This window comes from Gobius niger (genome assembly GCF_951799975.1).
Source record: "Gobius niger genome assembly, chromosome: 13".
Lineage (NCBI taxonomy): Eukaryota > Metazoa > Chordata > Actinopteri > Gobiiformes > Gobiidae > Gobius > Gobius niger.
In genome coordinates this window covers 17,180,647-17,191,833 of record NC_136864.1, presented here as the reverse complement: position 1 = coordinate 17,191,833, position 11,187 = coordinate 17,180,647, and the positions used below count along the sequence as shown (strand labels likewise).

Below are 11,187 nucleotides of genomic sequence, written 5' to 3'. Positions count from 1 at the left end.
CACAGTGAAAGCAGTCAGTCAGTGTCTGCCTTAAAGCCATAGGCAGCATTGTAAGTTTTCAAGTGCTTCTCTGTCTGTCTGTTATTGTGTATGTGAGCCTAAACTGTGTTCTAATGTATATAGGTAATGATATAAGAGACATGTGGATCATAAAGACCTCATCAAGGACCTTTGCGCTTTAATTGTTCTGTCTCTATTCACTAAATGGTCTCTAATTTAGGCTGCCTTAAATGGCATAAATATAAATTATGTATTGCCAAAGCGTATTGTAGTCAGACTAATTTAAAATAAGTGTTATAAAAGACAGCTGAAGACCAATAGTGAAATGGTTCCAACTGTAGTTAAAAATGGCATTTAGAGCATATAATGTTAAATGGGGGAATTGCATCGGTTGTTATTTTCTGTGTCTCTGTATTGACCATCAATAAAGAAAAAAAAATCCTATTATACCACTGTGTTGTATTCATTGGTCATTAAAGTTGCACTACTTTTGAATTGTATTACATAGTAGTGTCATTTAAATACACACAACTATGGATAGAAACCCAGCAAAACAAAGCAAACTCAAGAAATAACACATTCAGGCTGCAAAACTAAGAAAAGCGCGCCCTCTTCTGGCGAAAACACCAACATGCAAGTTACTGTACGGAACATTCAGTTCAGTTTCACGATCTGCTGTTTTCAATCCATTACACTATTTTCAGCACTAAAACAATAGAAAACAATTTACAAAAACATCAAATCAACGAGAAAAATCACAGGAATTCAAAACAGTACTTATTTTAATTTGATTTAACAGCGCCATAGACGTAGTAACAGCGGTGTGAAAAACAAGCGCTCCCTCTCACTCCGTCCTGCGCAACGGCTCCACTGCGCAGTCTCACTTTCGGCAGGTCCAGTAACCGAGCCGAGCATCTCAAATACAGAGCGAAACGCCAAGTTTTTGGCCAAGTTCTGCCTGTGATCTCGAGTCGTATAACACATGAGGAGAAACTGCACTTTAGGATGTAAGGCTATTTGACCACGGCGAGGATGACTCTACCGGCTGGAGACGGATGAAGATGACATTTCTGTTATGGCGATCCACGTCTGTGTGGCTATGTGTAGCTGTTATTTTTGTGTAAGTGGGGTCACTGTCTTACAATTTAAACGTTGCTGAATTATGTGTACAATACCAGTTAAGTAGTGTTCATTTCAGGGCTTCTGATGGCATTATATCTGGTTTGTTGTTTTCTCACATTAGCATATATAACATTTAGCTAGCTAGCTGTGATGTGGCACCTGGCGCACACTGACCTGTCAACATCACAGGTGCACGACCACACACCGTAGCTTTATGTGCACCAGTTATGGTTGTAATGACCAATAGCTCTGTTTACACCAATAGTCCATATTCTGAATCATTTACTGGCATCTTCCCATGGACGGACGCTGGGAAATACTGCATTGGCTTTGTATGTGGTCAAACCTCAGTGTGGGGAACATCAGGGTCGTGTCATGTGCTGCTGAAGGATCGTCATGACACAGCTTTGTCAGCTCTTGACGGGATTAAGCTGATCTGGGTCGTGAACAGTGGCACGCTCTGCTTGGAGGGATGATCATGATTCTGACTGCACTCGCCTGCCCTTATGTGAAACTAAACTAAGCCTTACTGAAGTATTATATATTTAACATACGGAGTATAATGTGGGTATGTAGCATAGACTGTAAATATAATGTATGTATGTAGCCTATATGTGATATTTAAATAGGAAGACCACTGAATTATGCCCCTTTGGTACTGGTGCTGCTGTCTGCAGGATTAGGCTAAACATTTAGAGTCATCATAAGTATTTACTCATTGTTTTAGCTTGTAGCTCCAGTGATTGTTTCAGTGAGTCCTCTATTTTTACCGTTTGTAAAGAAAGAAGCCTGTTGTGGGTTCAATTCAATTCCCATTGTATTCAATGTTTGATTTGATTTGAATGTACAGTAAATTTGTGATTGGCTCACATCATGGTCTTGGACCCAAAACTCATTTATCCAGTCAAAGGAGCATTGCTTCTTGATCTTTTGGCATTTTTTCACTGGAGACTGGAGATTTATGCTCGTAAGAAAAATAAAATCATCATCTGATTATGTGGAAGAGGTGTGTCCCAGGCAAAGTACAGACATGATAACAGATGTAAGGGTGGGGGTGTAAGGGACTCTTAATATATGTCACCATATTCTACCCAGTATTTCATAAATTTTGCTAAAAAGTGAAGTCTAAACACCAACTTGAACTTGACTTTTTCCTTTTAGATGTCTTAATTCCCATGTTGGTTGTGCAGAGCCTCAGGAAGAGGCCAAGAGGCCTAAAAACCCACAGGACACACGTCCGGAGAAAGAGCATGGCCAAATGACTCACAGTGATCAGGTAGAACCACATGGCACACTCCTATAACACTCTTTAAGTTGACTTATTGAGTCAGAAACGATAGTTGCAACATTCTTAAGCACCAAAGCCTTACTTTCAAAACATTTATCTGACTGAAGGTTTTTCAGCATGATTCGTCACAATCATTTTCTGACAATGAGGGCCTTAAAGATGAAGAGGAGGAGCAGGAAAAAGAAGCACCTGTCATAAAAAGCAAAGATAAAAGACAACCTCATGTACAGGTAAAAATACAGTTGGTACAAAATATATATTCAGATACATTGCAAATGTCTCCCATTTACTGTATATTATGCACCATAAAAAACATATCAGACCAGCACCAAATAGTTGTATTGCTGTATGTTTGGACTGCCTTTCCATAGATCCTGGATTTGGAAGTGCCTGCTGTAGAAAAGTTTGTTGGAGAGGATCCAAAAGTAGACAAACCTGACCAAAACCCTCTAAATGACCTGGGCACTCAATCCACTCCTCTTTCCTCTGAGCAATACTCCAGTTTGCCTGCTGAGTTTCAGGATGGGTCTGTGCTGCACATTCAGGAGGAAATCTCAGATCGGCAAGTTATTTTTATCACCTTCCAATTATCGGCGTCATCCTAAAGTTTGACATTACTGACCTTTTGTTAACAGCGTTTCAGACCGTGACCCTGATGTAGCTGAAGTCGATCATTCTGACCTTGTGGATTGTGAGGTGGATCCCAACCCCTTTGACAGGTCAGTTAAAACATAGCCTTTACCATGTGCCTGCACTCGATGGCGATATTGATGTAATGGTGTCCGACTTGGCAGCAGCCCGCCGGTGGTTCTGGAGAACACCTCTAACGCTCACACCACGGGCACAAAGACCCACACCGACCTTCCTGTGAGTTCTCCAGCTGCTCCCAGCACACCGCACCTGGAGGCCAATGTCTCCCACATGCTCCCAGCACAAGTACAGAGCTATTTCTGCCTGCTCCATCTGCCCGTTATAGGAACTGTTCCAGCTTCATCTTAGCCATTATCTTCACAGGACCAGGACTCCTCTGTCCCCTCAGAGATAGACTCCAGCGTGGGCAGCAAAGACCCAGAGGACATCCCCACGTTTGATGAGTGGAAAAGGAAAGTGATGGAGGTGGAAAAGGAGAAAAGTAGGTCTACAGTTTACTATTTATGACTATGTTATTATGGTGTGTGATGCTGAAAATAGTGACAATGTTGTACGTATTTTTATTCCGTTCAATGGTGCAACATGAAGCATATAACGTATAACTTGGATAAATAATAAACTATAAAAAGAAAAATTTGACACAGAACAACAGTGTATTCACAGATGCGCAGGTGCATTCAGTGATGGCCGCAGATATGAGGGTGGACATACCACATAGTGCAATAGAGCCGTGCAAATGTTTGCAACGGTTACTACGTTCATGAGTCTGATACAGAGTTATTGTGACATATCCCATCCTTTTTACAAACAAATCCATGAATGTCCTCCAGCTGTGACCACTCATACTTCCACCAATGGAGCAGCTCATCCAGTCAAGAAAGCCCAGAAAAACTTCAACAACTACGCGTCTGTGGAGTGTGGAGCCAAAATCTTAGGCGCTAACCCCGAGGCTAAGGTAAGGGCAGTAGAAATGTATATTGCACCCCCAAATGAACAAAAAACTTGTACATTAAGTAATGTAATTGTTTTAAACAGAGCACCTCATCCATATTGAAGGAGAACATGGATTTATACATGTTAAATCCTTGTAGTAACAAAATATGGTAGGTAACACACTGTATGCCCTACTCAACTTCTTTTGATTTGTGCATTATTCTAGCATTGTTCCATTCTGTATCTTCAGGTTTATTATTGAGCTCTGTGAGCCCATCCAGGTGAAGCAACTGGATATTGCAAACTTTGAACTATTTTCCTCCACCCCCAAAGAGTTTCTTGTCTCAATCAGTGACAGGTATGCGCTCATTGCAAAAGTGTGACAGTGCATTTAGAACATTATGGTACATTTGAACGTATGTACCCACGTTTAAACTACAAGGCTCCTGTGTAAATTCTCTTTTCAGATACCCAACAAACAAGTGGTTGAAGCTGGGAACTTTCCATGCCCGCGATGAGCGCAATGTGCAGAGTTTCCCACTGGATGAACATCTTTATGCAAAATATGTCAAGGTGACCCCATAGGAGAGTTTCATGACTTTACCACTCATTTGTAACTCTGTTATAGTGGCTCGTTTTACTACCATTGTCTTTTATTCCCACTTAAGTTTTACAGTTACATTTCTATTTTGTTCTGTAGTGTTTGCTGCCTCTGATATTACGTTTCATGCTGCATATTGAATGTTCGTTGCATGTGGCAGTAGTTAAGTTAAAATAAGTGCACTGCATGTATCTACTGTTGTGCATCCTTCTGTTGCAGGGAAAAGCGTTTTCTTGGGTCTTGTTTAAATGCATGTGTACCTGTCTTTAATTGTTTCTATTTTTTCTCTTTCCCTTACCTCAGATGTTCACCAAGTACATAAAGGTTAGCCTATTTTTGCTCGTTTGCGGGTTCTGTCGTGTGATTTTAAAAATACCTTATATTATAATGTTATCTTACATAAACAATCATCGACACTGTGCATAGTGTTGCCAGTGCTACAACTCATTCATGTAACAAATCACACACATTTAGTGATCTTGATTAACAAATGCAGTACAAATCTGTTTTTACAAATGTATATTAAAAAAAAGTATATAAATTTTTTTTTTCTACTTTTAATTGATGCATAGAAATATACAGAAATGTTTCTGTTTTAGCCAATATTAATATCATCCACATGCACAACCACTACCCCTTGTGATCCTATTTTATGCCTTCTGTCTTGACAAGTTTTGTTTCTTGCAGGTGGAGCTGGTCTCTCACTTTGGGTCGGAACATTTCTGCCCCCTCAGTCTCATACGGTATGTAGTCATAAAAGTCTAACATCATAAGAAGGAGCATTAAGCTTAATCTCTAAGGTCACCCATTAACATTAATTTTGAGGGCTGTTGTACTGTATATCGTTCGACTTCTTCTGAACATTTAAATTTAATCCGTGTCATGGCTAATGATATTTCAGAATATTATGTCATGTTTAAACTTGCATTTCCTCCTGAGCACACAAGCTCTGTGAACCATGTGATGTGAAATGTTAGCAGCTGTGTTGCTCGTGTCTGCAGTATTTATGTGGGTCACAGATGTAGAGCACAGTGGCAGGAATAAAACTAGTACACCCCTGCTAATGTGGATAATGTGCTGAACTAGTGCGTAATAGAAACTCACCGTGATGTCACTTAATAGAAGATGAAACGGTGTTTGTTAGTGCTCTGAAGTACTGGGATTGCAATTCATGTTTTCAAATCAATATTGAGTTCACAGAGGGCATTTTAAACTACAGGCTAAGCAGGTTTTTATACATATTAAATACTTCTGGAGACAGTTTTTTGTTGAGGACATGATACTACATAAATGATTGAGATTTTAGCTATTTTTGATATGCCAGCATTAAAATTGGGATTCGAGTCAGATTGTGATCAGTTGTGCTATGTGTAATATAGCTCCCTGCTTGCCACTGTAACAGGAGTCCAGGAATAGAATGATATCAATGCATTTTTTCTTCCAGGGTCTTTGGCACCAGCATGGTGGAAGAGTACGAGGAGATAGCGGATCCCTCTGAACGATTAGAGGAGCAGGATGATGACATGGGTAAGTTCTTGAGCCTCGCCACAGCTGTGTCGAATAAATCTTTCTCATGAACCAAAAAATAGAATCAATTTAAGCCAGGTAATGCTGTAAATGCTGTTCTCAACAGATTATCCAGCTGGTCATGCCCCCGGTGATGGGGATTCCAAAAACTTGATTGGATCGGCAAAGGGTGAGAATATTTGCTCAAAGGAGGTGGCCAAGTGTCATGTAATCACTGTGAACAGACGGAACATAAAGCCCTTTGACCTAATCATGAAATTGATGCCATGTCTAATTTTGGTGGTCAGAATGTGAGTGCAACAATCCATGTGATCGGCATAAACTGAGTGTGCTGTGCAGTACTGTGTGTGTTCTGATACATTTCAGTGCAAACAATAATATAGCTATATAATTTGCCTACGGTTGACTGTTCCGCCTCTCCATGTTTCAATGTCCGTTTTGTTTGACGATTGCCACTACAGACTGGAAGCGCCTCAGATTGTCTTTTACATTTTGTGTGCCATACGTTACTTGTGAATTTGTCTCTGCAGATGCCATTTTCAACATTGTTAAAGATATCGCTGTTGTCTTGGGAAGAAGCGATGAGATGTCAGGTACTCTATAATCTAATTTATTTATTTAAAGAGGCATTATGCAACTTTTCAATGGGAAAAAAAGTTGGTATTTATGTGTATTTGACCTTATAGTGACTTATAGCGTTGTACTTTTGACCGCAGTGTTCTCTACAACACTCCAGGATAATTTGCTTGGAAGGTTTTCACTGCTGACGAGAAAACTTACTAAACAATTGATCCTGGAGTGTTGCAGAGTCCACCGTGTGGGAAAGTAAGGGCGCCATGCTGACCACTCATACAGCTGCTGGGTCACTACAAGGTCAAATACGCACAAATATTAGCTTTTTTTCCCGCATAAAAGTTGCATAATGCACCTTTAACACAGTTGTTCACTACATATTATTTGATACAGGCAATAAAACATCCCAGGACATCAACATGACTGAGACACCGGAGCAACTTGAAACAACATCTCAGACAACAAAACCAGACATCCAGTCAGAGTATGTAAATGTTTTGAATCATATCCATTGTGTTGTTGTTTTTGGTGATGCACCGCTCACTGTAATACGATCTGCTTTCTCTGTGTCTAGGGTAGAAGAGGAAGATCTACTTGAACCTGCCGCTTCAGGCACCGAGACTCCTACCGCCGACTCCAACATTGACGAACTTGCAGCCACACCAGAACAGATTGTTACTCCTTTAGAAAGTGACGAGGATGAGCCTAGCATTAGCTCCATCATCATCCATCTGGGTGAGGAAGAGGACGTGGATGAAGACCAGGAGCAACAACAACAGAATCACGCTCGCTGTGCGCGGTTTCCTCTCTCCCCTGCCTGCACCTGCGCCGCTTCCCTGCACGACTATTTGCTGCAACGGTGCTTGCTACGCTTGCCTCAAAATTGCACTTTATGCCAAACTGCAGAGAAAATGCGAGAGGATGTGCCGAATTGGGTGATATACCAGCCCCCTTCTCCTCCACAAAAGGAAACCCTTGAAGCTCCTGAAAGAGAAAATCCCGTTTCGGAGCGTGAGAGCAAAGCCAGCTCCACAGAGGAATCACAACTGGCTAATAAGGTGACCCAATCTGAACCACAGCCCATTGAGCCTAGTCAGGCTTCAGACGTCGGCAAAGCCAGTGATTCTGCCGTTGACAAAGAGCCACCTGTTGTAGAGATGCCGCAGTTAGAGACTGAAGTGCCAATCAATACCCCAGATCTTGAAAGTAACCTAGATTCTTCTAAGGAGATAGAAATTGAACCTACAGGGACCCTTAGCAGCGCTCTCGATGCCACACCCGCCATCAGCCCAACAGTGGAGGATTCGCAGCAGAAGACAAACCTAGAACTTTCTCCAGAAGTCAAAAATGAGGATGAGACTGATCCAAACCTAGTCCCCAAACCCCCGCACTCAGAGCCAGAGCCATCACCTGTCCCAGACGAGAATCCGCCCCAAACGGAGCCCATCCCAGACTCTCTGCCCTCTGAAGTTGTCAGCGTCGATTCAAAAATGGAGGACTTGGCAGAGGACATGGCCGCATCAGCTGGCATCTCCCGCCCCTCACTGGCCCCGCCGCCGTCCCTCTCGGATATTTACGCGGATCCCCCTAATGGTACGGAGCAGAACGGCAGCCCGGTGCACAGCTCTAGTCAGAAGGAGTCTGTGTTTATGAGGCTGAACAATCGAATCAAAGCTCTGGAGATGAACATGTCACTGAGCGGGCGCTACCTGGAGCAGCTCAGTCAAAGGTGAAGAAGAAACGCAGAGGAAAGGTCGCTAAAGTTGAAAATATGTGCTAATTTTAAATCCAATTGTAGGTACCGGAAGCAAATGGAGGAGATGCAAAAGGCTTTTAACAAAACTATAATCAAGCTCCAAAATACCTCCAGGGTAGCAGAGGAACAGGTCAGTCAAATTTAGGTGTCTTTCATATTAACAAATGGTTCATACTTAAGGAAACAAAAACATTGCAAACGTTTTTTTGTTTTTTTGTTAAGGACCTGCGTCAGACTGAGTCCATACAGCAGCTGCAGGGCCAGTTGGAAAATGTCACTCAGCTGGTTCTCAATCTGTCTGTCCAAGTCATTCAACTGCAGAGTGAGGTGAGTGGGGAAAAAGTTACATCTTTAAATGAATGGACTCTTTGACGATTAATTTGCATATTCCTTTTCCACGTTGTGCGCCAGGTGTCCGACAGGGAAAGCTACCTGCTCCTCTCCCTGTTTCTGTGTCTCTTTCTGGGCCTGCTGCTCTACATAAAGCGCTGCCGAATGTCCTCCTCTTCCTGTCCAGAGTCTGAACCACCACTCCCTGAGAGCTACACCTTCTGCTGTCCTGAGAGGTAGTCTATATAGAATGAAATGTTATTGATAAACTGGGTCATAACACATACTGGGAAAGGCTTGAATACATTTCCGTGTTGCTTTTACACATAATGGTCATGGTTATGGGAGCATGGATGAATTGTCCTCATCAAAGCAATTTGTAAATGCAATTATTCATCAGGAACAGATGGGATGGGGAGAAATTACTCGGCCGAGGCTTCTGTGTTAATAAGGTGCTTTCTGCAGTATTTTCTTAAAGCCATTACCATTCTCTTAATAGGCAGTTTTCCCGTGATGAGGCGGCACTGAAGAGGAGCGCATCTTATCCACTCATCCATTCAGAGTCATTCCAGTTAGCCTCCACTATGGGTAATGCCCCTTAATATTTTTTTTTCCTTGAGATAATATTACAACACATCTTTGAGGAAATAACAATGGTGCTGTTCTTTTTCGTGTAGGTCCAGAGGTTTTGCAACACGAAGAGACACAGAGTCTTTGTCCAGCCAGTAAAAAGGTGAATAATGACACTTTTCTTCCTCCATTGAGCTGTCAAAATAAATAATAATAATTAAACTGTAGAAATCACCTATTCAAGATGGATAATAATAATAATAATTAATGTGTATTTCTGTTTCAGAGGAGACGCAGAAAGGTGAAATCCTTGGACAAAGTGGAGACTCTAAAGCCGTCTCTTCAGGTTGCTGAGCCGCTGCAGAACAAAGCACCTGTTTTCTGTAACGGCGTGTCTGTCCTGGATGAGCCCACTGCTCTCACACAGCGGTTACTTGAACCCCCTTTTAGAGACTCTCCGTCAGAGGGCAGCTCTGAGGGCTCATCTCATTCAGACGACCCTTCGTTCTGTGGCATTACCGCGGCCTGTAACCGCATCTGTGACGGACTCCCTTCAAAATCCCGCGCAGAGAAGAGGGCCCTGAGGCGCAGGCGTCCAAGGCCCGATGCTGTGGTGGACTACCTTAAAGCCCCCAGCCGACACAAGAGGAACTCGCTGCCTATTTACACCATACATGACATTATGGAGCGGCAGGAGCAGAGCTCATATGGAGTCAATATGCACCTTTCAGGTCCAGTTGGACTTTAAACGTTTCACTTGCAGCTAAACTGTTGATTTTTTGTTGTTGTAGACAGGTAGCCTCAAGCTTTAACTTTGAACAATCCCCTGCTGTTAATGCTTATGATCATTTCATGCCAGACGTCTATATTTGTAACAACAAGTAAAGTCTTCCAAGTCATAGATTTTTCCTATTTTTGAATGTGCTATTAAATGGAAACATCCAAAATGACACACTGTAAAATGGTCTTCCCAACTGCTCTTTATTTTCAGTGGATTTGTGACAAACCCGCGGTCGGATCATTCACGCTCAGATCCTATTAATTATTTGTTTAGCTCTTGTTTCAAGGCCCAGTCAAATTGAATCTATTCATTTCAGAAATAATACAATAGCCAAGGTGACCAGCTACTCATTACAGTTTACACATCCAGCAGAGGGCAGTGCAACCTATGAAGAACTCAGTAGAATATCTGCATTTTGTTCTCCCTCTCCATGCTCTCTGTTGATGAGTCATTGCTCTGGGTTGCAGTAAATAAGCTCAAGGGCACAAAACGTAATTGTCTCTTTTATGTACTGATTACTTTAAAAGGACAAATCTAAGAAAAAATCTGGAACTTACACTTGTGTTCCAGGCAGCACTGACCACAGCCCACTGTCCCCTGTTGTGCCGCCTGGACAAGAATAGCATCATATGGCTGCAGCTGCATTTTTCAAGTTTGAAAAATCTGGATTAATTCTATTACTCTTCCACCGCCTCTTAGTCACCGTGGTCACGCATGGGTCAGAGCAGAGATGTGGCTGAAAAATTAGGTTAAACCTCTTTATTTATGTGGCCTGGCTGCGAGCAGGAGCCACTCTGAGATAAGCGTGATGCCTCATGCCTATCCCCCCCTCTTACTAACATTATTCCTGGGTTTCCCCTTGCTCTTCCCATTTCAAAGATTATCTGTAAATGCAGGGCTACAATCCTCTTTTCCCGGGCACTTTTTTCATCTGTGGCTGTCATGGAGTGAATGGGTGTTTTTTTAGAATTGCCCATAGCAGTGTTCGGGCTTATGTTAGGTCTGCTTTGAAACTCGGGACCATGTAAGATGCAAGGAAACGGTTTATGAAGATA

The 11,187-nt window shown here is 42.2% G+C and overlaps 1 protein-coding gene across 1 annotated transcript; it reads left to right on the top strand.

Moving 5' to 3' along the window:
* Positions 1–885: 885 nt before the first annotated feature.
* LOC306972211 (SUN domain-containing ossification factor) lies at positions 886–10,289 on the top strand. The gene is made up of 24 exons (XM_079568755.1): positions 886–1,120; positions 2,284–2,398; positions 2,527–2,640; positions 2,782–2,972; positions 3,046–3,129; positions 3,205–3,346; positions 3,425–3,542; positions 3,892–4,016; positions 4,097–4,164; positions 4,245–4,352; positions 4,462–4,567; positions 4,899–4,919; positions 5,283–5,338; positions 6,040–6,122; positions 6,229–6,291; positions 6,653–6,715; positions 7,089–7,179; positions 7,270–8,424; positions 8,494–8,581; positions 8,674–8,778; positions 8,863–9,017; positions 9,281–9,369; positions 9,459–9,514; positions 9,638–10,289. Exons 1-24 carry the CDS (start codon positions 1,056–1,058, stop codon positions 10,097–10,099), a joined length of 3,723 nt encoding a protein of 1,240 aa, XP_079424881.1. The 5' UTR covers positions 886–1,055; the 3' UTR covers positions 10,100–10,289.
* The last annotated feature ends 898 nt before the right edge of the window (positions 10,290–11,187 follow it).